This window comes from Miscanthus floridulus, chromosome 8 (genome assembly GCF_019320115.1).
Source record: "Miscanthus floridulus cultivar M001 chromosome 8, ASM1932011v1, whole genome shotgun sequence".
NCBI classification, from domain to species: Eukaryota; Viridiplantae; Streptophyta; class Magnoliopsida; order Poales; family Poaceae; genus Miscanthus; species Miscanthus floridulus.
The window spans coordinates 45,460,505-45,487,685 of record NC_089587.1 but is presented as its reverse complement, the minus strand read 5'-3'; the positions used below and the strand labels follow the sequence as shown (position 1 = coordinate 45,487,685).

The following is a 27,181-nucleotide window of genomic DNA, read 5'->3' as shown; positions in this document are numbered from 1 at the left end:
TTGTTGTTCCATTGCATAAATGCATACAAAAATCATCTCTTTTTTTCTTTTAGCATGCAGGAATCATTGTTACAATGGCTGGGAGGGACCTGGTCAGCCATATGGGAAAAGCAAGATAAAAGGAAGAGTCCACTGGCTACTTTGGATCATCATGACACTAAATTGCGAAGAACTAAGTCAAGTATTAAGCATGCAAGATTTCAGAGGAAAGGAAATCGCTTATTCACTTCGGTGCTTTCTACTTTCTCGGCAGACAACATGCTGGGCTGCTGAAAAGTTTAATTTAAAACAACTAAACTGTGTCATCACAACACCACTCCAGTATACTTAAATAAATAAGAATATAAAACTATCCTTCGAAGCAAATATTTGAAACGTACTTTTGCTTCAACACGTCTGGCAATCTGGCATGAACAAACAACCCACAAATTATTTATAAGGTGACTCAAATGCTCTACCCACTGATAACTACAGTTCGATGATGTAAGCCATCTTTTGTTTTCGAATTTCATTTCTACAGTAAGTCTATCTGTGGTTTGATCAGTAGGATATGGTTTGATCTAGTAGTAGTACTAGTAGTAGTAGTACTTGTAGTAGTACTAGTAGTAGTAGTACTAGTAGTAGTAGTAGTAGTACTTGTACTTGTAGTAGTAGTATAGGATTTTACGGTTTCTAATTCATGCTAGTGCATACAACAATTTGCCAGTGGTAGGGAACCCAAATTAGTTGAACAATGATAGAAACCAAAAGAGAAGAAAAGAAGTGAAGGGAAAGAAGTATGATTAGTGAACCCATCATGGTTGTGGTAGGCGTTTGTTGATGATAGAAAATGTAATTCAGATCAATTCACTTGGATTGATTGGCTGAATGCATGGATTCACTCGGATTGGTTGGCCAACTGCATGGATTCACTCGGCTGAATGCATGGATTACAGACTGGTAAACATGCTAAAGTTTGCAGTTAAACAACATGGGAGTGTGTCATGCTATGTACAGAGACACTCTAGATCCTAGATTCCTAGACAAGCAAAGAATTTGCATTGAGAACATACTGAAAAACATTTTTTTGGCATATTGACATATGAGCATTGAGCTACTAAAAGAATAATTATCCAAAGAAGACTCAGTCGGGATTATGTTCCTGGATACCTGACAAATGGATATTGGTAATAATTATTATTCAGATTAATAGTGATAAATTTGTTTGACTATAGAATAGCATAGAACCATGTCCCCATGTGCTGAGAATATTGTCATGGCCATAAAAGAATAGCAATGCTTGTCAAATAAATTCTCAGAGGGCCACTTGGGCTACTTGATATTCCAAGTATGGCATGCAAATTTCAAATATACTAAGATCTAGATTTTCATGAAATCAAGCTTCCTGTACGCATTTAAATTCTAAGAATCATACAACATATGTAAAAAAAATTGAAAACACCACTGACCTGATTTAACTGGAGTGATATACCTGGAAAGGAAAAGAAGAGATGAAATTATATTACTAATAATAAGTAGAGAATATATACCATCATCTTTAGGAAATATTAAAGATGACGCCACATTTGAATCAAGAAAATTAATTGCTCTCCCACAGCTAGGCAGCACTGATGGAGTTGACTGTGCTGTCAAAACAGAGGTAAGAGGGTGTGCATCTGACAAACCACATTCAGTTTATTTTAGGAATGTACAGAACCTAGATACAGTTATTAGTTATAGACATTCAGTTGGCAACCTTCATGGAACCCAGCCTTGTTAACAGAACCTAGATACAGTTATTAGTTATAGACATTCAGTTTATTTTAGGAATGTGCTTCTTCATGGAACCCAGCCTTGTTAACAGATCGAGGACACCAAAGTAAAAGATCATAACGTTGGCAACCTACTGAATATCTGAATCAATCCACCTTCAATAAGGTATACATATATTTGTCCAACAAAATCCATCCAGGCCATGCACACACATATCGGAAATGTGACCTGCTGAGGAATCACATTATATATGTGTAGTGTGTGTTCCAGTAAGGTAAGGTAAAATGAAAATATACATTTAGCCTAGGTAAATTATTCTAGTATTTCTGGAGCACACATATATACTAGCTAGCTAACTGGCTGTACAACCCTACAATAATGCAAGAGTAGTAACTAAGTAAATTATTGAGGAGCTAGACGCCCCTACAGTTGAGGAGCTAGACGGTTTCATTATATGGTGATCCTATGCACTGAAATAAAAAGGACAGGATGTACACAATTGAAATAATTTCTCCTACCAATACCATACAGTCCGTCTTGAGCAACTCTTGCCAGGGCATGGCGATAGTTGCATGTAACTACTACTATTGTGATTCAAATTTATTGAAATTGGATATAAACTCAGATCTCCTAGGAAATAGTCAGGCTTGATCACTGAAACAAGATCACAAGAAATGAAACCGTCCACTATCTATATTGCCTTGCAGCTGGTTACAGCAGCAAACAGTAAGAGCAACAAAAAAAAAACTGTGTCATTTTAGGAAGGAAAATAAAATTTAGTACAATAGTTCCTGAAGACTGCCATTAAAGAGTAACAAGAATAAGTGCCCAGCTTTATGTGAGGAACACAAAGATTGTGGCACAAGAAGCATGACATGTGTACAGGATACTCCCAAGGGTGAAATAAGATAAATGGTACATTCACAAAAACATCATAGTAGACAACATTTGGATTACTGCAGGTGGAAAATGACACATTCACCATTCACAGAACTAATAATTACCACACAGTGTTTTCCTTTGTCAAATGTGCAAATCATCAATGTTGGGTGGTTTGTTAAGACTAATATCGAAGGAACAAATAACAATAAAGTACATAATACCAGAGGAAGGATTAAGCAAGTATATGAATAAAAAAAAGAGCACTTGGATACGCAGAGATATTTAGTGCTAGCAATTGAGTTTTCTCCACCTTGGAGGCATGACATTCCGATGTGAGTTTTGTTCACATTGGGGCACAGCCCATCCAAGAACATAGCAAGAACTCGCAAAAACCTTCTCTAATGGTTAGTTCAGTAGGCTAGCAGTCGGTGGAGGCGAAGGGGACGAGGGTGGAGGGATACAATGCAACAGGTGAAGCCTCCAACGGAATCGCCCCTAGTCAAGCACCTGTGCTTGTAGAAAACTCAAAACCCTAGCAAGAAGGGGATGGGTCAGGAGGACAGGGGGAGATGGGGAGGCGGCGGAGGAGGAGATGGGGAGGCAATGACGAGACACACCTTGGATTTGCAGGGAAAACGGGATGAAGAAAAGACAGGGGAAGGAGGAGGGGAGGCGGATGACGAGACACACCTTGATTGGCGCAAGCGGTGGCGGCGCTCGTCTTCGGCGGCAGCGGCAGCGGCGGAATCGGAGTCGGGGGTCACCTACGGCAGCGGCGCGGCGCTGGTGGAGTCGGGCGATTCCGTGGGGCGTGGGAGCAGACGGACGGGCGATTCAACCCTAGCCGCCGTCGCAGACGGTGGAGGAGGCGGTGGAGGGGTCAGGGAGCAGACGGACGGTGGAGGAGGCGGTGGAGGGGTCAGGGAGGGGCAGGCGACGGCGGTGCAGCGGCGCCGGCGGCGGAACTGGGCAGCAAATCGATTTCGCCCAAAGTGACGGTAACATGTAAATACCTCGGAGTCGTCGTAGGGGCGGCTGAGGTTATAAGCCGCCCCTACAGAGTCTCTGTAGGGACGACTGACGTTATAAGCCGTCTTTACAGTCGAATTTTTTTTCAAAATACCTCAGAGCCGCTGTAGGGGCGGCTGAAGTTATAAGCCGCCCCTACAGTTGATTTTTTTTTTCAAAATTCTAAATCAAAATTAATTATTCACATGTAAATAATAAATAATACAGTACAAAATTTTATAATTATTTTTTAATAGATATATTTACATATACAATAACTAAAACAACTACAACAGTTTAAAATTGCAAAATTGAACCTTAAAAAATGGGAAAAAAAATTAAATTTTAAAAAATTAAAATCAAAACTACTAAAATAATTTGAGACACCAAATGATCTCAAATGAAATTTGATAAACATCAAAGTTGTAGAGGTCATGAAGATCTACAACTTTTATTTTGGTCATCTTGTCATTTGATAAAATTTGAACCTTTCAAATTTGAAATTTAAAAAAAGACAAGTTCAAACCAAAATTTGAGACCCAAAATAATTTCAACATAAAAAGTGATGAATACCAAAGTTGTTAACTCATTAATATCTACAATTTTTATTTTATTCATCTTGTCATTTGACAAAATTTGAACCTTTCAAATTTAAAATTTTGAAAAATAACAAGTTTGAACTAAAATTTGAGACCCAAATTGATTTCAACATAAAAAGTGATGAATACCAAAGTTGTTCAACTCATGAATATCTACAACTTTTATTTTAGTCATCTTATCATTTGACAAAATTTGAACCTTTCAAATTTGAAATTTTAAAAAATGATAAGTTCGAACCAAAATTTGAGACCCAAATTGATTTCAACATAAAAAGTGATGAATACCAAAGTTGTTCAACTCATGAATATCTACAACTTTTATTTTGGTTATTTCTTCATTTGACAAATTCTTAGCATATATTGTTCACTAATCTTACACATGTCTTATATAGTTTATAAAACCTTATAAGAGATGTGTCACATTTTTGAATAATGTCATTACCACTTTGTCATATGAAGAAATGACAAATACAAAAGTTGTAGATCTTGATGAGTTATTCAACTTTGGTATTTATCACTTTTTCAGCTGAAATCATTTGGGGTACCAAAATCTTGTCTGAAGTTGCATTTTTTTTAAATTCAAAATTTAAATTGCTCAAACTTTTTATATGTACATGCTTCAGCATTTAAGTTTGATCAAACTTAGATGTGACAATGTTTTACACATTTTAAATTTTAAAATTTAAAATTTGACAAGTTCAAACCAAATTTTCAAACCCTAAATGATTTCAGATGTAAAAGTGATGAATACAAAAGTTGTTCAACTCATCAAGATCTACAACTTTTATTTTGGTTATCTTGTCATTTAACTAAATTTGAACCTTTCAAATTTTGAAATTTGAAAAAAGACAAGTTGAAACCATAATTTGGACCCCCAAATCATTTCAACTGAAAAAGTAATGAATACCAAAGTTGAATAACTCATGGAGATCTATAACTTTTATTTTGGTAATTTCATAATTTGATAAATTCTTAGTACACATTGTTCACACAAACATACGTGAATGTAGTCTCGAACACACACATAAATGTAGTTTCAAACACACATACATAAATGTAGTCTCACATACATGAATGTAGTCTCACACACACATACATGAATGTAGTCTCACACACACATACATGAATGTAGTCTCACACACACATACATGAATGTAGTCTTACGAACACTGACACACTTATATAAACTAGCTAGCCCATCATGACAACTTTCCCCTTGACACCTTTTCGTTCCCATGGCAATACATCTTTGGGCAGGTTCTTTTCCACAGCCTCGATCTTCTTACAAAAGTCTGTGAATAGCGGCATCTCATCGCACTTATTGTAAGCTTCAACATCGTCCACGCCATCAACTCCGATGATATGTTGTTTCCCGGAGGCCACCACGTGCTTTGTCTTCTTCTTTGGGGGGAGGTTACTTTGCGGGTCAGGCATATAGAAGACTTGTGCGACACGTTTCCTGGTAGCCTACATTTTGGAGGTCGACGACTCTCTGTCCGATCTCATTGAATTGATGTTGCTGTATCCAGCGGCATCGAAACAGGGCCACCTTTATATCCCTTCCATAGTCAAGTTCCCATATATCTTCAATTATGCCAAAGTACAGGACCTTTCGCCCCACTCCGTCGATAGCCTCTATTCAGACGCCGCTGTTCTGATTCACAGATTTCCTGTCCTTTGTGCTGGTATAGTATGTGTACCCATTGATGTTATAAGCATTCCAAGACATCACCTGTTTCGATGGCCCGGCCGCCAACCGACTGATGGTAATAGAATCTATGGTTTCTCCAGGCTGTATGTTCTGATCCTTCAACCATGATGTCAGACGTTGCTTATGCTGTTTCATGACCCAATCATCTGAACGGCCATTCCTCTCGGCCATAATAATAGCCATGTGTTCATCAATGTACGGTTGCATCACTGCCATGCTCTGCAAGACACTGTAATGCGCTCAACTCACCTCTCTGTAATCATTGTCGAGGAACACTTTCCTACCACTTGTGCCCTTTCCAGCTAGCCTTCCCTTATGATGAGAATCGGGATTACCAATCCCTCTCTATACTTTTAGCCACTCTTGGCAGCACTCGATGACTTCTTCAGAATTGTAACCCTCTATCATGGAGCCCTCTGGGTGTGTTCGGTTATGCACGTATCGGCTTAGAACTGACATGAACCGCTCATAGGACCACATTTCATGTAACAAGCTAGGGCCCAGCGCCTCGATCTAATGAACCAGGTGAATCATGAGATGTACCATTATATCAAAAAAAAAGCGAGAGGTAAACACATCTCTAGCTGGTTCTGGGTCTCCACCATGAATTCATGTAGGTCACTCAGCTCTTGCCTGTGAATCGTCTTCTATGAGATCTTCGAAAAGAAGTAGCACATGCGGGTGATGGCCATCTTTAGGAACTTTGGCTTTATAGCCCTGATTGCAATTGGTAGGAACACTGTCAACATCACATGACAATCGTGAGCCTTGCAGTATATTAATGATAGGTCCTTCATCGACACTAGCTTCTTCGAGTTCGCCGAAAACCCAGTCGGCACTCTGACCCCCCTAAGGAAATTGCATATAGCTCTCCTCTCCTCTAGGGTTAGGTTGAAGCTAGCCGCGGGAAGACTGTACTTGCCATTATCCTGTTGTACCGGCCAAAGCTCCCGCATCACGTTCAGCTGCACCATGTCTTTTCGTGATCTAAGACCATCCTTTGACTTGCCCATGTCCATCAAGGTAGCCATGAGACTCTCAAAGACATTCTTCTGCACGTGCCGCATCAATGGCATGGGGGACCTCCAAGTCTGGCCAATAAGGCAGGTACTGAAAGAAGATCGATTGCTTCTTGAATGGTACGCCTTCGATGGGAGGTGTGCTTCTATCTCTGATCATTCCATCCGGATTCTTCTTTCCATAGACGACGTGTATGTTTTGGACCATTCTGAACACATCTTCTCTATTACGACGTCTCTCTGGAGGGGGTTCATCCTCCGGGATGTTGCCATAGTATCTTAGGTACAATTGACTGTGGTACTTGTGACCTGTCTTTAAGAAGCGCCGGTTCCTTATGTAAACTATCTTCCTAGATCCATCTAGGAACACCCATTTAGTACCATCCAAACAGACTAAGCATCCAGTCTTGCCTTTGAACTGTCCAGATAGGGCAAACAGCGTGGGGTAATCATTGATAGTAATAAATATTATTGCTTTGAATATAAAGTTCTCCCGCCAGAACACATCGTACATCGGCTCCCCATACCTTGGGCCTGAACTCTATAATGTGTATAATCTTATTTTTATTGTTTTATTTATATTTTGAAGACAAATATAAAATTTCCTGGCCTTCACACGTGAAGGAAGAAAAATAGTCTTTTGTAATCAATGACTATTTTCAGCGGAATTTATCATTCACCAGAAAATAATTTGTTTTATTTTTACTTCTAAAATAAATCCTAATAGAGTGTACGGATGCAATATTTCACACATACTCCCTCTGTCCCTAAATATCTGTCGTTTTCGCTTCTCAAGAAACAACTTTGACTAAATAAATATTAAAAAATTGTTTTTTATGATACATAATTAGTATCATTGGAAAGATCTTTGAATCTACTTTTTTAATAAATTTATTGGAAGATACAAATGTTGTATGTATTTTCTATAAACCGAGTCAAACTTTCAGCATGCACACTAACAATGACAATTATTCAGGGACGGAAGGAGTATTCAAGTAAAATTGTTGGGCCATGCCAAGAAGGATGGATCTAAAACAAAAGATTGGCACAAGTGCTAGAAATGGTTTACCCCGCTCGGTCACATCCAGCCCACCGTCACTCTCACAGCCCATGGCCCACCCAACACCCACCCCACGTACTCGCACACTACTTCTACACGCACAAAAGAAGCCGTGAGCGTACCGAGAGAAGGAAAAGAAATATTTTCAGAATAAATATTAATATAGAAACAAAAATAATACATGAGAATAATGTTTTAGATAAAAAAATATACCATGTGACATCTCATAAAATATAAGCCAGCTGCGGTTGCAGCTTTTACTATATAATGAATAAAAAGCCACAGCCGGCGTGCATCGAACGACACCATAAAAAAGCTTCATGAGAGATAAAACAAAATAATAATATAAAAAATATAATAAAAAAGATAGCAGTTAAAAGTAATAGAGGAAACAAGGGAAAAGAACCTAAAATTATTAAAGAACATCACATGAATACTACTTGAATAGTGTAAAATAAATACGAACATCTCACGAGTACGATATGAAAACTTAAAAGATAATCGTAGAACATCTCAGTTATAAAATGCCAACATTCTAAAATAAATCGTAGAAAATCATATGTATACTACGTGAACATTAAAAAAGATACATCATAGAACATCACGTATATACCACATGAACATCATAAAATACATCATAGAGCATCAAATGTATACTACATGAACAAATATATCATAGAACATCGTGTGTATACTATGTGAACATCATAAAAATATATCACAGAATATCACAGAATATATAATAGAATATCACATGTACACTACATGAACATCATAAAAAACACCATAGAACATCACATATATACTTTTGAAACATCCTAAAAATTATACTATAGAGCATCACATGTATAATAAGTGAATATCACTAAATACATTATAAAACACCATTAAATACATTGTAGAACATCGCATATATATTACGTGAACATCACAGAATAAAATATAGAACATCATTGTATACTACATGAACATCACATGTATACTACATCAATTCATAAAAAGTACATTGTAGAACACCACATGTATAGTACATGAACATCACAGAACATCATATACATACTACTTGAACATCACAAAAATATCATAAAACTTCATATATACTACGTGAACATCATAAAATACATCATAGAACATCACATATATACTACGTGAACACCACAGAAACATCATAGAGCATGACATGTATATGCCACGTGAACATCGTAAAAATACATCATAGAATATCACATGTATACTATATGAATACAATATCTCATAGAATATAGAAAATAAATAAATAAAGTAAACATGAGACATGAAACAAAAATAAAAAAATAATGAAAATATAAAGAATAATGAAAAATCACATGAAAAAAAATTAAACAAAAATAAAAAATAAATTAAGGAAAGGAAATACAAAATAATAAGAAAGGAAAGGAAAGAAAAATCACATGAAACAAAAAATTAAACAAAAATAAAAAATAAATTAAGGAAAGGAAATAAAAAATAATAAGAAAAGGAAGGGAAAGAAAAGAAAAGAGAAAAGAAATAAAAGAAACATAAAAAGAACAAAAAATGAAAATAATAATAAAAATCAAATATAAAGAAAGAAAATAAAAAATAAAGCATGAAAAGAAGAAAAAAAAAAGAAAACAAAACAAAAGAAAGAAAAGAAAAGGAAAGGGAAACTTCGGTCCAATAGAAAAGGAAACCCAAAGAAAAAAGAAAAAAGAAAAAAAAACAACACCAACGTGACTCACTAACGCATGACAACGGACTATGGTAGCTAGCAGCGATAGATTAATGATGTGATCCGCACGGGCCCAAAACATCAGTAGGCCCAAGAGTAAACAAATGATCCAATACAAAAAGTATCAGAGTCGACGCGCAGGAAACAGATCATTGACGCAGCGCTCGGGAAATACGCGGCTCCTGCGCGGGAAATCGTCGTCACGCGGCTCCCGTCCGATCGTTCGGATGGGAAGATTTCCGGAAATACCCTAGCATGCAAAAGCTTAACAAACAATAATGCTCCAAATTAATTGAAAGTTATAACGTAAATTTAGTTTGGTCCCAAAACTCTTCTTTCAACATGTTCCTACCAAGCCCTACAGTTTAAATATAAGAAAAGAAAAAAATAACTTTGCGAGCCGCGAACGGAACCATGTTTGGCCAACCTAACACATGTGCACAATCTTAATTAATTAGGTCCCAAAACCCAGTCTTGGGCCATGAATCGCCGTGCCACACGGCTTGTCACGGTGGTCAAGTCAGACTGCATATTCGGCTTGAACAACAACTACCACAACACTGCAACATCGCAATGTACGTTGAAAGAACATAGCATTTTTTCCTCAATAATTTGTGGGAAAATTTGTTCCATAGCAATGAAAGATCTTAGGATTCTAAAAATACCATAGAAAGAATATGTTGTTGTAAAATACCACAGAAAGATCAAATTGTTAACTCAACATAGCAGTCAGTTACATTTTCAATACAACTCTCTTAAGCCTTGTTTGGATGCACTCGAATCCACCTCAATCCATGTGTGTTGGAGTGGATTGAGGTGGAAAATAATTTAAGTTCCAGCCGAATCCACTCCAATACATATGGATTGAGGTGAATACGAGTATATCCAAACAACGCATCAATCCACATGTGTTGGGGTGAATTGGAGTGAAACTTAAACTAAATTCCACCCCAACACATATAGATTAAGGTAAATTTGACAACAACCAAACAAAGCCTAACTTGGGCCAAAATATCCTACACATAAGTTCTTTACTCAACATCAAAACCGATTTGTACACAAGTCATGCGATTTTTCACATGAAATATGCGCTTTGAAGTTCCTATGATTCAAAGTTTCAAACTCAAGAGTCAAGACCTTTGCCTCGCAGAGTCTGCCACACAGCTACGCCCCACAGTTACTTTGGACTAATTGTTTGATGCTATTATTTTGTATTAACTTCTAAGAATCCTGTATTGAATATTACAACCTCTAAGTGATTTCAAATCAAAATGCTTCAACATAAGTTTTAGAGCTCGCCAAGCGTTACAACTTTGGCAAAGGACATATCCCTATCTGAGGTCATTGTGAAAATTAAAAAAAATCAAAATCTTAAAAAAATATACGTCATTGTTAGGTAATAATATTTATTTTCACATATTTAAAAATGCTCTAATTTAAAATTGTCGTTGCTGGCAATCATCTTTTTCTTACATAATTCTTTTTGGAGTATCTCACCTCATATGGTTTGTTTCTTTTCATCTTCATGAACTAATACTCTTTTTTATATATACTTATTTTTATACCATGACCTTCCCTCTTTATAAGAACATTATTTTTTATTCATTCACTGCATAATAGTGGCGGAGCCACCGCCCGACGAGCGTAGGTGTGCAAAGGGATGTTTTCTTTGCATCAAAGAAAAACACTGTATTTTTAGATACATATTTCTGTATAATGAGAACTGTTTGGGCTTCTAAAAGTTTATGCCTCCGCCACTGCTGCATAATGCTCGTTTTTCTTTGGTGCTTCTTTTCCTCTGACATGAGCCCATGATATTCCCTTATAATAAGAACATTATGTGCAACAAACATTCAAAGGTTGACACGCGCCCAGCAGCACATGCCGTGTTCGGCTGGGGCTGGCTGGCTGGCTGGGCTGGCCAGCCCCCTCACATGAACACTGTTCCAATAAATCAGTCAGCAGTACTTCTCTCTCACATAAACGAATCAGCAACGATACGAACCAGTCAACCGAACAGGCTATTTTTAGCTTATCGAAGACAACGAAAACATGGAAATCAGTGTTTAACTGATTATAATCCGGCGAGAGCCAACATGTGCAACGAACTTTGTGAGCAGTCTAGTCATCAGGATTTCTATTCTTGACGATTAACTAATCTGTACCTTACCAGGTCACTTTTTTGTTTAGAGTAGAATAAATGTCTTGTTCGTTTGGCTGAGCCATGGCTGAAAGTACCATTGACTGATTTGTTGTGAGAAAAAAATATTGTTCATTGACTAAAAAAGTACGGCTTATAAGCCAAGTGAACAGGACGAAAAGCGCACACACTCGACAACACATAAAACACTCAGTCCAAAATAAATGTATATCTTATATTTCTCACTAAATATATGAAAAAAATAGTAGCAACATTTATGTATCAAAGACTCTGTTCGCTTATCTTATAATCCGTCTTTTTCGGCTTGTTTTTTCAGCTGGAAAGTTTTTTTTTTCTCACAACAAATCAGCAGGAACAGTGTTTCGGCTTGTTTTTTCAGCGAAGCGAACGGGGCCAAAATAATTTTACTACAAAAAATATTATTATTTTTTGTATATATATTATCAAACCTAAGACTCATTGACTCAACTTATTTTGAGATGGATGGAGTATATATATTGGCTTGCTGAGAAACAAGTACTTGAGATGCGCCAAGTTTTTTTTGGAAGAAACCATATAAAACTGCAAACAATTTTGTAAGAAACTCAGCATTCCTATAGATAGTTTCTAGTAGTCCTTTAAAACCAGGAAAACATATTTCTATTTCTTACATCAATGTCCAATGGATAAGCTGCTTACATCAATGTCCATTGGATAAGAAGCAACTTCTTTGATCGCCCAGGCTTCCCGTGCTTGTGGCCCAAAACAGGCCCTTGTGTGCGCGGTTGTTGGGCGCTTTTCCTGTCCATCTTTTTTTTTCTTTCATACTCTACATATCCTAGAAACTAAGCTAGAAAGATGTGGAAGGGCGCAAAGATGAATGAAGGTCAAATTGAGTATCGCCATGCCAATACCGTCCGATTTTACAGTTTCGGCCTGCAGACCTCAGAAGACAATATGGAAACACACTAATAGCTCCAAAAATCACGATTTTCATGTAGAGGGCGTCACAACTTCATAAGGATCATTTCCACAAGAGACTCCCAAATATGGAAGTTCACGGCCTAACACTACAGCAGCCAGTGGCTTCCCCGAGTGCCAGTTGCACTCGGGGAAGACCCAGTTGCACTCGGAGAAGCCTTCCCCGAGTGCAACACTCGGTGAAGACCTTCCGGCTAATCCTCGCATGGTAAAGCCGTCTTCCCCGAGTGCCGAAAATCGTGTACTCGGGGAAGGCTTTGCCGAGTGCCATGCTGGCACTCGGGAAAGATTTGACACCGTTGGCCGCCGGCCGACGCCGTTTTCTTTTTTATTTTATTTTATTTTCTTCCCCGAGTGCAACACTCGGGAAGAGTTTTGAATTTTTTTTAAATAATCTTTGCCGAGTGCCGCAGCTCAGGCACTCGGCAAAGAAATTTGTTTTTTTTAAAAAACACTCTTTGCCGAGTGCCGCAGCTCAGGCACTCGGGGAAGAGTTTTGATTTTTTTAAATAATCTTTGCCGAGTGCCGCAGCTCAGGCACTCGGCAAAGAAATTTGTTTTTTTTTAAAAACCCTCTTTGTCGAGTGCCGCAGCTCAGGCACTCGGGGAAGAGTTTTGAATTTTTTTTAAATAATCTTTGCCGAGTGCCGCAGCTCAGGCACTCGGCAAAGAAATTTGCTTTTTTTTAAAAAAAACCCCTCTTTGCCGAGTGCCGCAGCTCAGGCACGTGGGGAAGCCACCTCTAATTTTTTTTTCCTTTTCCATGTAAACAACAAAGCATATATATATCACAAACCACAAATCAACAATAATATATCACAAACCATATTTATATATCACAAACGATCAAATTTGTCCGAAATCCACAATATATTACAAACCACACGTTCAAAAGTACACACTATTCGAAGTTCACAAGTTCAATACATAAAAACGACTCCGTAGGCAACTCACGGCGACTGTGAGGGTTGGGACGCCCCAGGGTGCGATCCCGGCGAGTGTCCAGGTGGGGATGGCCCGACGTGCGATGCCAGCGACCCTCCGACATGGTTCGACGCCGCCCCCCATTGATGCTGCAAAAAAGAGGAGATTGCACGTGAGTGACAAGATAAAAATGTAAGGAGTTTAAAGAAAAGTTGAAAATTTCGGTAGCACCTCCCCTGCACGAGGAGGTTTCCAAAACCTGCAAGAAAAACGTCGGCACGAAGGCCGACAACCACATTTCCGACACGAAGGCCGACACATCAACAAATCCGGCACGAAGGCCGACACATCAACAAATCCGGCACGAAGGCCATCACTAGGTTTGACACTAAGCATGAGCAAAGAAAGTAAAACATCCGTACTCATACTCACCGGAGTAGACTCTCGACGATGTGGTGGTGGTGGTGGTGCAAGCAGTTGTGCTGGGATCTCCCAACCTTGTTGCTGCCCAAGTTGTTGCACGAACTTGAGCAAACCTTCTTGCTGGGCCTCCAAAGCTTGTATCCGCTGACGCTCGACCTCCCGCTCAGCCAGCTGGGCCTCATGCTGGGCTCGAAGTTGCTGCATCTCGGCCTGCAACATTTGACCCCAATGTTTCAATAATGCAGAGCTAAGGAACGTAAAAGTCAAAGAACGACGAATGAAACTAGAACATGACGCCAATGTTTCGATGAGTTCTACAACTTTGTTGTTGATGACTTTTGCAGCTCAAATTATTTGCTATTAAAAAATCTTGTTTGAAATTGTCATTTTTGAAATTTAAAATTTGAATTGTTCAAACCAAGTCACATGAAAAGATGACCAAACTGAAAGTTGTAGAACTTTGTAGTTGACAACTTTTAAATTTCTCAAATTTGAAATTTGAAGTTTTTGAACGACCTCGGATGGAGAAACAACCAAAATAAAAGTTGTAGAACTAAAAAAGTTATGCAACTTTGTAGTTGATAATTTTTTTATTTAAAGTCATCTTATCAAGAAAAACTATGTTTGAATTTCTAAAATTTCAAATTTGAATTTTTCAAATGACCTCGGATGGAGAAACAATCAAAATGAAAGTCGTAGATCTCGAAAAATTATGCGACTTTGTAGTTAACAATTTTTTAATTTGAAATCATCTAGTTGAGGATAATTACGTCTAAATTTCTCATACGTTTACACCGAGGAGAACCTCTCTGACAAGAGCGAGCTTCTCCTCAAGTCCAACCCCGTGCACAAGAAGGTGCCCGTCACTACTGGATTCAGGTTCTTTGCCGAGTGCCTGATTCAGGTTCTTTGCCTGAGGCACTCGGCAAAGGCTAGATTGCACTCGGCAAAGCACACACGACAAAAAATTGATTGGCAAAGCACTCTTTGCCGAGTGTATTTTATCGGGCACTCGGCAAAGAAAAGCGACCGTCACGGCGCCGGTCCCGTTGACGGTCACTTTGCCGAGTGTCAACCCTGCAGGCACTCGGCAAAGATTTTTTTAATTTTTTTTAAAATTTCTTTGCCGAGTGCCAACCCGTGAGGCGCTCGGCAAATATTTTTTTTAAAAAAAATTTCTTTGCCGAGTGCCAAACCGTGAGGCACTCGGCAAAGAGCTTTTATTTTTTTTTTGAAAATTTTCTTTGCCGAGTGCCAACCCTCCAGGCACTCGGCAAAGATTTTTTAATTTTTTTAAAAAAATTCTTTGCCGAGCGCCAACCCGGAAGGCACTCGGCAAAGAGCTTTTATTTTTTTTTGAAAATTTTCTTTGCCGAGTGCCACCCCTCTAGGCACTCGGCAAAGATTTATTATTATTTTTTTTAAAATTCTTTGCCGAGCGCCAACCGGAAGGCACTCGGCAAAGAGCTTTTATTTTTTTTTGAAAATTTTCTTTGCCGAGTGCCAACACGCCAAGCACTCGGCAAAGTTTAAATTTTTTTTTAATTTCTTTGCCGAGTGTTATAGTCACAGCACTCGGCAAAGCTGGAAAATCTGTTTTCTGGTTGCCCATTTTGCCAGCTTTGCCGAGTGTTGTGACCATTGCGCTCGGCAAAGGGGTCCTTTGCCGAGTGCAACACTCGGCAAAGTGACCCAAAACGGCAATTTTTTTTTGCATTCCATCATGACAAATACATTCATACAAACATATATCACATATATATCTCATCCATCACATATATATCTCATCCATCGCATATATATCTCATCCATCACATATATATCTTATCCATCACATATATATCTCATCCATCCACACATCCATCCGCCCATATCACATCCATCACAATATATAATAATAAGTGCTCAAGTCCATCCAAATAAGTTTACAAGTCCATCAAAGTCCACAAGTATATCACAAGTCCATCACCAAGTGAACAACAAATGTAAAAAATACAACATGCACTCATCTCGGCCACTGCGACTGTGGTGAAGGCCCAGATGCATCATTCGTAGGTGCATGAGGTGGATTATTCAAACCACTGTCAGATGGAGACTGCACAAAGGAGAAAAGATTGCATGTGAGACAAGATTATTTTAATAGCTAATCTAGGACGATAGAGGCCATACAAGCAAAGCACAAGCGAAAGTAAAAAACTTGATACTTACAGGAGTAGCTGCAGCTGCAGGACGCGGAGGCGGAGGTGGAACCAACAGCCCAGGTGGCTGAGACAAGCCCATACGTTGCCCAAGCCCTTGTAGGAAATCCGTAATGTCCATCAGCCTCTACGCCTGGGCCTGCCGCTCGGCCCGCTCGGCCTCCAGCTGGGCCCCCAGCTCCTGACGTTCCTTCATTTCTTGTTCCAGCCGGGGCTGCAATATTTCACTCCAATGTTTCAGTAATGCAAAGCTAATTAAGGTGTATAAAGATCAATATATGACGAGTAAAACAGGAATAACCTCGAGTGCGTCGACCCGGTGCTGTGCAGCGGTCGGCCGTGTGCGAATGGCCGGGCTCTCGCTCGTGCTCCGTGCTCGGATCTGGGAGAGAGAGGGAGTAGAGGCCGTGTCGATGACGCCGTCGCCAAGCCAGAACCGCCCATGCTTCTTGCCTTGCCCCGCCCTCATGACGGCCTCTCCATCGAAGTCCTGGGTGCTCAGATCGTGGTCTACCCCATGGATCAACCTCGCCACCTCAGTGTACTCACTGATGCGGGAGTGGACGCTCGGGTTCGTGTATGCCTCGGGCGGGTCCTCCAGGTTGAAGGAGACGTCGGACGTCGCCTTGCCCTTATGGGCCATACACCATGCCTGGAAGTCTGAGCAAGCTTGGCCACTATGTGACGCCGACTGCGAGAAAGACAGCATGATGATTAGAAATCAGACAGAACTGAGCATGACAATAGATAAATCAATTCACGTACCCATGCTTGTTTGTATCCGGTGAGGTTGCGGCTGCCTTGATGGTGTGCTGGACCTTGCATCAGTAAACGATGGTCCTGGGCATCCCTGTGCATCTTGAGGTACTCCTCTGTGAACCACCTGTCCACCATCATCGCCCAACACTCGGGATACGCTTGGCACCACCAGGGAATCACCTACACATCATCAAGTATTGGCCATATATGAAGATCAAATTAAACCAACTTAATCTAAAAACGAATTAATATTGATGTTCTTCATTTACCTCAAGGTACTGCTCCCGGGTCAGCTGCATCTCTCTTGCGTCTTTCTTGGTTTTCCTCTCTCCAAGCTTCGACCCGTAGTAGGTTACGATGGCCTGGATGCGCACCTCGTGATGCATGTCAGTGACGAGTTTTTTACAGGCTTTGGTAGTCGCCTGCTCCACCCTGGCCTCAAATCCCTCCTCGCATCTGTAATAAGTCTGTATACAAAAGCAATGTATCCATTCATTATTTCAAGAAAAGACCAATGAATATGACGTATTGAGCAATGTTGTGCAAGAGAGACTTACCCAAAACTCTACCTTCACCCGCGCCGCCTTGTTGGGGTACTCCGCATCGGAGGCGACGACGTAGTGGTCAAACGAGTAGGCCGGCTCTGTCTTCGATGCGTATGTGATAATGCCGGGGAAGTGCTGCCTGCACAGAAGACCCAGGATGCCATTGACTAGCCGTGCGCTACCACCCGACACAACCACCCAGTTCCTGCACAAGTAATTAAGAAAAAATATTAGTTTTTTTCATCATATCATATGAAGTAGTGGTGATAACATATACAGTTACTTACTTTTGTCCTTCGGGGCGAATCACTGGGCGTTGGTGATGAAGCGGAACCTATGGGAGGCTCGTGGGACCTCGCAAGTAGACACTCGAAGAGGAGTTGGAGGAAGCGGAACCCGTGCTTGCTGCCTCCCCCCTCCTCCTCCTCCTCCTCCTCCGTCTGCCGAAACAACTCCTCGTCTGACTCGTCCACGGGCGCCACCTCCTCCTGCGGCTGGCGGTCCTCCTCACGTGGCGTGGGAGGAGACGGCCCCCTCCTGCGGCTAGCGGTCCTCCTCCTCCTGTTCGATCCCTCTGCCGCCCCCTCCGCCCCCTCCTGCGACCGGCGTGGTCTTTGGTAAATCGAGTTCACAGACCTATGACGGTCGCCCACCATCTTTGTTCAATCACCTGCAATAAAAAAGAAAAACAAGAGGTAATTAGAAATAGGTGCAAAAATAAACAAAACATAATTACAAAAAACATAGTATTACATGTATTAAAAATATATGCAAAAATGAACAAAACATAATTACAAAAAAACATAATATTACATGTATTAGAAATAATCTTCATGATTGAAATTAGCTGGATCATAGGTCTCGTCATCACTATCAACATTGTCCAACTCATCAACACTATCCGAAGGAGGAATGTTGTCTTCATTGTCATTACCGAAATGTAATCGCTCAAGCATTTGTATGTCCTTCAGATTTCGCACCTCGTCTCCAGCGTCCTCGTCATCATCCCTTTCATTATCTACTTCCATTCCTATCTCTTCGATTAAGTCTATGTCAAACCTCCCTTGTAGCCCATCTTCTTGATAGAACTCTCCATCATATGTGTTTGGGTTGAAGTTGTAATCTTCATCGTTTGGGACAGGTAGTTTACCGTGTGGCGATACCTTGTGCACAATAGATCAACCCTTAAGATGCTTGGCGTCTTTGCATGCGTATGACGTATAATAAACCTGGACGGCCTGTTGAGCCACAATGTAGACATCTTTTCCTAAATAGACGGAATCCTGTCGAATCTCGACTAGCCCAAGCTTAGGGGTCCGTCTTATTACACCAGGATGAAACCAGTGGCATTTGAATATGACAGGAGTAAGAGGTTTAGAACCATAAAATGATAGTTCATAGATTTCTTCAATTCTTCCATAATAGTCGAGTCCATCAGTGCCGGGCGTAACAACTCCGCTGTTTGTGGTTTGTCGATTGGGACGACTCTGCTCGTAGCTTGCTGTGTGAAAACGATATCCATTCACGTCATAACCGGTAAATGACTTGACCCTAATGGCACAGCCATTTGCAACCTGTCTTAACTCATCACTTATAGGCGCATCAGTTTGGGCTTTCTGTAACCAACAAATGAAATCGGGGCTCCCTGGTCCCGCACCCCGTGAAAGAAGGGTATCATTTTCTTGTGGGGTAGGTTGCCTTGATCCATGCCAGGATTGACGAAGAAATTCCCTGTACCAACGAGAAACAAGGGGGTTGGACGACGAAACAAGGACATATGGCGAAATGAAACAAGTTCGTTTAGAACTTACCGAATGAACGGTTGCACCTCGACAAGGTTGGTCAACACATATAGCATGATACTGCGCCACTCTTCATTTTTCAATTGCTTAGTGGTCGATGCACTTGCGCTTCCAAGTTGCCCTTGGAAAAGGCTGAGGTTCGATTCATTTTCGCCAGCATTGTAACGAGGGGGTGGATTATGAACGTTAGGAAGTTTCTCAGTGTAGTATTTCTCTGTGAAGTTCGACACCTCCTCTAGAATGTATGCCTCTACAATGGAAGCCTCAATTCTGGCTTTATTTCTACATTTTTTGCGAAGAGTCTTCAGACATCTCTCGATTGGATAGCACCAACGGTTCTGCACGGGCCCCCCATCCGTGCCTCATATGGGAGGTGCACAATCAAATGTTGCATCGACAAGAAACAGGCGGGTGGAAAGATCTTCTCCAACTTATAGAGCAACACGGGTGCCGCTTTTTCCAAGTCATCAATGACGGTCCGAGAGAGCTCCTTGGCACAAAGCTAGCGGAATAAGTAGCTCAACTCTGCCAGCACTTGCCAGACATGCTCCAGGACATAGCCTCGAACCATCGCCGGAAGAAGCCGCTCAATCCATATGTGGTAGTCATGACTCTTCATCCCGTTGACTCGCAGAGTGCCTAAGTTAACTCCCCTCTTTAGATTCGCTGCATACCCATCAGGGAACATTAGCTTCTTGATCCATTCAAGTACTTCCCTCCTTTGGTCCTTTTTCAAGACGAAATCGGCCTTAGGCCTTCTCCAGGTCTTGCCACGACTAGGAGGTTGCATCTCTTGATTTGGTCTATCGCACAACGTTGCCAGGTCTACTCTAGCCTTTGGGTTGTCCTTAGACTTTTCAGTGTCCATGAGTGTTGCCCAAAGTGCCTCGGCGACATTCTTTTTAGTGTGCATTACATCAATGTTATGTGGTAGAAGAAGGTCATCGAAATAGGGGAGCCTCGTCATGCCCGAGATATGAGTCCACATATGCTGCTCACCATATCCCACAAAACCACCTTCTTCATTAGGCATGAGAGCACCTATCTGAGCATGAACCTCGACACCATTCATCATCCGCGGTGCAGGGTTTGTCACTTTGATGCCTTTCGTAAAGTTCTTGATGTCTTGTCTGAATGGATGGTCAAGAGGTAGGAATTGACGATGTCTATCAAACGATGAATACTTGCCACCCTTCTGCAACCAAATAAACCTCACACCTTCCTTGCATATTGGACATGGGAACTTCCTGTGAACACACCAGGCGCAGAATATCCCATACGCCAGGAAGTCATGCAGGGAGTAGTGGTACCAAACGTGCATTTTGAAGGTTGTCTTTGTAGCTCGATCGTATGTCCATACCCCTTCGTCCCAAGCATGGACCAATTCATCAAACACGGGCTCCATGAACACACCCATATTACTCCCTGGGTGTCCAGGAATTATCAATGACAAGAATACGTTATGTCGTTGAAAGGAGACACCGGGGGGGGGGGGGGAGATTAAGGGGGATAACAAAGACGGGCCAACATGTGTATGGGGCAGCCATCATTCCATAAGGATTGAACCCATCTGTTGCCAACGCGACACATACATTACGAGCCTCATCTGCTTTGTCACGATGTTTGTCATTAAAGCGGATCCAAGCTTCACCATCGGATGGATGTACCATCTTGTCAGGATTGTACCATTTGCCATTTTTGTGCCATGTCATCTATTTCGTGGATTCCTCGATCATGTATAGCCGTTGGATCCTCGGTAGGAACGTAAGGTACCATAGGATTTTCATGGGGATCGTAAGTTGCCTCTTCTGGCCATCATCAGAGTCTACCTCTAGGCACCTAGAGGATTTACACTTTGGATAGAACTTTGCATGCTCGTGTTCTTTCCTAAATAGGACGCACCCTTTCGGACAAGCATGTATCTACTCATACGGCATCTTAAGTGCTCGAAGGAGTTTCTGTGACTCGTACATGCTCTTCGACAGAATGTGGCCCTCCGGAAGCAAGGTGCCAATCACGGCCAACATCTTATCGAAGCCAGGTCGACTTAAGTTTAACTCGGACTTCAACCCCATTAAGCGTCCAATGGCATCCAGTTGAGACACTGTTGACCGATCGTGAAGGGGTTTCTGTGCCGAGTCCATCATATCGTAGAACGCCTGTGCGGCTGCTTCCATCTCCTCCTTCTCACGTCCCTCATCGAACTGTCCTTGGTGAAAGTCATCTAACATGTCTGCTACCCCGGCATCAGCATCAAAAGCCTCCACCCGTGGTCTCACCACCTCCTCTCTCATACGATGGGCTTCACCATGGTGGACCCACCGGGTGTAGTCCGGCGTAAATCCATTCTTCACAAGATGTTTACCCATTTCCACCTTGTTTACCCTTCTCCTGTTTCCACATTTGCTGCAGGGACACAAAACTAGGCAATGTCCTTTAGCAGCGTTGCCAAATGCACTGTTCAAGAAAGCATCGGTCTTGTTCATCCATTTCGTGGTGTAATTACTCTGACTTCTCTAGCCTGTGTACATCCACTGACGGTCATCCATCCTCTAACATATGTATCAGCGAGTAATGTAACCATCAATTGCATCTACATGGTGTTCCTACTGTCTAATAGTTGAGGATAGGTCCTAATCCCACCCGCAGATGCGTAGATGAGGTTAGTTTCCATGCTCTACTCCTATCCAAGACAGAATTTCGGCAGCACCTCCCCGCTGTTCTCCAGATACACATCCTGCCAAAGAAGAGTGTGTATCCGGAGAACAACAGGGAGGTGATGCCGAAACTCTGTCTCGGACTAGAGCAGAACATGGAAACTAACCCATCTACGCATCCGCGGGCTGTCCAAAAAGCATGGACAATCCGAAATAGATACGGTCATAGATATGCAAAGATCTGCATACCTCCAACCGTATCTCTTTCGAACGGGAGACGCCTAACTGGGTTACGCGATCTACGACAATGATACGAAAAGAGGGGTTATACCTAGGGTGGCGACGGAGTCAGGCTAGCGGGGCCGTGGCGGGTCGGTGCAGTGGCGAGACGACGCGGTGCAGGCAGACCGACACGGTGGCGAGAACTCCGACTCAACTCTGACGGGCTCTTCTCTTAAAAAATGGAACAAAATACTGTCATTTACAAAAAAATTCGGCAGAACCTCCCCTGCACAGTGAGGTTTTCAAAACCTGCAAAAAACAACGGCACGATGGCCGACAAGCACATATGGCTCAACAGAAGCCATGTAGTTTGGATATCAATCCATGCAGAAGAATATATCCAAGTAGTACCACTACTTGTACTACTACTTTCACTATTGCTACTACTACTACCATTGGTTCTTCTACTACTACCACTATTGCTACAACTACTACCATTAGTTGTACTACTACTACTACCACTACTTTTACTACTACTACCACTAATTCTACTACTAATACTACCACTAGTTGTACTAATACTACCACTAGTACAACTAATACTACTACAACTACCACTACCTCGACAATAATAAGTGAGAAGGCATACCTGACGGGCGACGGGGTAGGGGCGGGCGGTGTCGGGATCGGGCAGAGTCGGGGACGGGGTCGAGCACGGACGGCGTCGGGGAGGGTGGTCCACGGGGTGTGGCCGGGGCGCAGGGCTGGCCGGGGTCAGGGCGGCGTGGCCGGGGGAAAGGCCAGCCGGGGGCACGACGCGGCCGGGCGCGCGGGTAGCGGGCGGCGCGGCTGGGGGAAGGGCCGGCCGGGGGCACGGCGCGGCCGGCGGCAGGGCGCGAAGGCAGCGTGTGGCGCGGCCGGGGGAAGGGCCGGCCGGGGGCAGGGCCGGCCGAGGGCAGGCGCGCGGGCGTGCAGGCGCGCGCACGCGGGCGCGTAGGCGTGAGGGCAGTGCGGCGACCGGGCGGCGCTGGCGCGCGGGCGGCTGGTGGCGGTGCGGGCGAGCGGGCTGGTGTGGGCGCGGCGCGCGGCGCGGAGGCGGGGGCGGGCAGGCGTGGGCGCGAGGTGTCTGGCTGTGACTGCCCGGTCGGCCAAAAACCGCTAAGTCCGCGGCTTTGCCGAGTGCCGGATCAGGGAGGCACTCGGCAAAGATTTGTTTTTTTTGTTTTTAATTTCTTTGCCGAGTGCCCCAGATCTGGCACTCGGCAAAGATTAATTTTTTTTTTTAAAATTCTTTGCCGAGCGTCTCAGATCTGGCGCTCGGCAAAGAATTTTTTTTTTATTTTTAAAATACTTTGCCGAGTGCCCCCGGGACGACACTCGGCAAAGATTTAAATTTTTTTTTATTATTTCTTTGCCGAGTGCTCCTGTGCATGCACTCAGCAAAGAGGAAATTTAAAAAAAAAAATTAAAACATTCTTTGCCGAGTGCCATGCCCCGGCACTCGGCAAAGTTTTTTTTTGTTTTTGGCCTCCAATTTTTTTGTGCAGCCTTTTTAAAGCACCAGGAACTCCTAGTTACAATTTGGGGATTTTTGTGGCTTTTTGTTATATTTAGTTACTTTATTTCTTTACTTGAATTTTTCCGGAAATTAGAAATTTGAACTGCACGTGGTACGAATAATGGAGTTTAATGATTCGAAAATTGATAGTCATGTTAGTGAGTGTTGTGAGAGGCCGTATCCAGGAACGGACCCGAAATTTCGGACATCTTGTTCACGAAACATGTCCGCGAAATTGCGTGTGAAGTGTTTATAAATTCTATAAAAAGTAAACGAAGTCCGAAAATCATGAAACATGTTGAGATGTCGTGATATCATATGTGGAGGCTATGATAAAAATTTCAGAAGATTTCATGCACGTTGTCACGTACGATGCTTACAAATCAGGACATCTCCACATGTGATATCCACGCAATTTCACGGATATGTTTCGTGAACAAGATGTCCGAAATTTCGGGTCCGTTCCTGGATACGGCCTCTCACAACACTCACTAACGTGACTATCAATTTTCGAATCATTAAACTCCATTATTCGTACCACGTGCAGTTCAAATTTCTAATTTCCGAAAAAATTCAAGTAAACGAAATAAAGTAACTAAATATAACAAAAAGCCACAAAAAAATCCCCAAATTGTAACTAGGAGTTCCTGGTGCTTTAAAAAGGCTGCACAAAAAAATTGGAGGCCAAAAATAAAAAAACAAAAAAAACTTTGCCAAGTGCCGGGGCATGGCACTCGGCAAAGGGCGTCTTTGCCGAGTGCCAGCCATCAGGCACTCGGCAAAGAATGTTTTAAATTTTTTTTTAAAATTTCCTCTTTGCCGAGTGCATGCACAGGAGCACTCGGCAAAGAAATAAGAAAAAAAAATTAAATCTTTGCCGAGTGCCGTCCCGGGGGCACTCGGCAAAGTATTTTAAAAATAAAAAAATTTTCTTTGCCGAGCGCCAGATCTGAGACGCTCGGCAAAGAATTTAAAAAAAAATTTAAATCTTTGCCGAGAGCCAGATCTGAGGCACTCGGCAAAGAAATTAAAAAAAAAAAACAAATCTTTGCCGAGTGCCTAACTGCAGGCGCTCGGCAAAGAAGGCCGTGACCGGACGCCGTTTTCACGGGCAGCCTATGCCGAGTGTAGAGATTTTGCCGAGAGTCTGGCACTCGGCAAAGAAGTCCTTTGCTGAGTGCCGGCACTCGGCAAAGAAATCTTTGCCGAGTGCAATTCTTTGCCGAGTGCAGCACTCGGCAAAGAAGGTCTTTGCCGAGTGCCCGATTTTTGACACTCGGCCAAGAATTTTACACTCGACAAAGTCTCTGTTTCCAGTAGTGCGTGCTCATCCATGACGGCAAGCCTATCTGCGAGTCTCAGATCATCGTGCAGTACATCGACGAGGCTTTCCCAAACGTCGCCGGCGCGCCCATCCTTCCCTCTCACCCTTACGACCGTCCGGTTGCTCGCTTCTGGGCCTCCTACGTCGACGACATGGTACTTGCTAGCAGTCATGGACTCATGGCACCCTCTCCAAACCACCAATTGCTTGCCTCACTCTCATACGACACCGATTCTTTCTGCATGGCAGTTGTACCGCACGTGGGTACCCATTTTCAGAGGCAGGACGGCCGAGGAGAGGGTGCAGGCGGCGACGCAAGTCGTGGCGTTTCTCCAGATGCTAGAACAGGCGTTGAAGAAGTGCTCCAAGGGGAAGCCGTTCTTCGGAGGGGACAGCTTGGGGCTCGTGGACGTCGTGCTCGGCGGCCACCTTGGATGGCTGTACGCCACCGTGGCCATCTGCGGGGTGAAGGTCGTCGACGCCGCCAAGACGCCGCTGCTGGTGGCGTGGGCACAGCGGTTCTGCGCGCTGGACGCTGTGAAGGGGCTGATTCCGGACGTGGACACACTAGTAGAGAACAGACCTTTGATCCTCGATTAAAATGGGCTCTAGTCCCGGAATTTTTTGCGCCCGGGACTAGAGATACCTTTAGTCCCGGTTGGTGGCTCCAACCGGGACTAAAGGTCCCTGCCCAACGGCTACTGCGCCAGACAGAGGTGGCAGGGACCTTTAGTCCCGGTTGGAGCCACCAACCGGGACTAAAGGTATACTTTTACTCCCGGTTGGTGGCTCCAACCGGGAGTAAAGGTCTACTCCCGGGCCGTGGCTGCGCCCGGGGTTGGAAAGTTACCTTTAGTCCCGGTTGGATCCATCAACCGGGACTAAATGTTCTCCCTTTATAAATCGGCCGTCTCCTCCTTCCTCCCCGAGCCCGAGCTCAGCACATTTTGAAGCTCACTGCAGTAGTGTTCTTGCTTCCTCCCTCCCTCCATTGTTCCTCCATCCATTCTTTGATTCCTCCGTCGATTTCTTCGATTCCTCCGTCGATTCTTCAGTTGTAAAGGTTACCAATCTCATACTCTCATTTTTTACCATTTTCTTATGCCATTTTGTTCACTATATATATTTATGGTTCTTTATTATGGTTTTTTTCATTTGTAAGCAATTTGAGCTCAAAATCACTTCAAGCTTGCATATTTACATGAAAGAAGGTTAAAGTATATATAAATATAAAGTTAGAAAATAGTTAGAAAATTATAGCAAATCCTTACTAGTTGAACTTGCGGACCGTGTTCAGGTCGGCGAGGATGTTCTCTGCCGAGCGGTAACGGACGTCAAGGAGGAGCTTTGATTCTACGAGGGAGAGCGACAACGGTCGTGGAAGACCGTGTTCCCTTCCTCGTAGAATCGGAGCTCTTCCTTGACCAAGTACGGTGCCGTCCGGTGGAGAAATGCTCGCCGAGCTGATCACGTAAGCAAGGTCAACTAGTACGGATGGTTATTTATTCACATGTCCCGATATCGTCGCAGTAGTCTGTCAATCACTGTACCTAAACGTAGTATATATAAATATAAAGTTAGAAAATAGTTAGAAAATTATAGCAAATCCTTACTAGTTGAACTTGCGGACCGTGTTCAGGTCGGCGAGGATGTTCTCTGTCGAGCGGTAACGGACGTCAAGGAGGAGCTTTGATTCTACGAGGGAGAGCGACAACGGCCGTGGAAGACCGTGTTCCCTTCCTCGTAGAATCGGAGCTCTTCCTTGACCAAGTACGGTGCCGTCCGGTGGAGACATGCTCGCCGAGCTGATCACGTAAGCAAGGTCAACTAGTACGGATGGTTATTTATTCACATGTCCCGATATCGTCGCAGTAGTCTGTCAATCACC

At 42.7% G+C, this 27,181-nt stretch overlaps 1 protein-coding gene across 1 annotated transcript; it reads left to right on the top strand.

Moving 5' to 3' along the window:
- Positions 1 to 15,015: 15,015 nt before the first annotated feature.
- Positions 15,016 to 25,893, top strand: LOC136468982 (probable glutathione S-transferase GSTU6; the record flags this gene model as incomplete). The annotated part of the gene is made up of 3 exons (XM_066467356.1): positions 15,016 to 15,090; positions 25,290 to 25,448; positions 25,543 to 25,893. Coding segments are annotated over 3 exons (585 nt in total), but the record flags the coding sequence as incomplete, so codon positions are not given.
- Between the last annotated feature and the right edge of the window lie 1,288 nt (positions 25,894 to 27,181).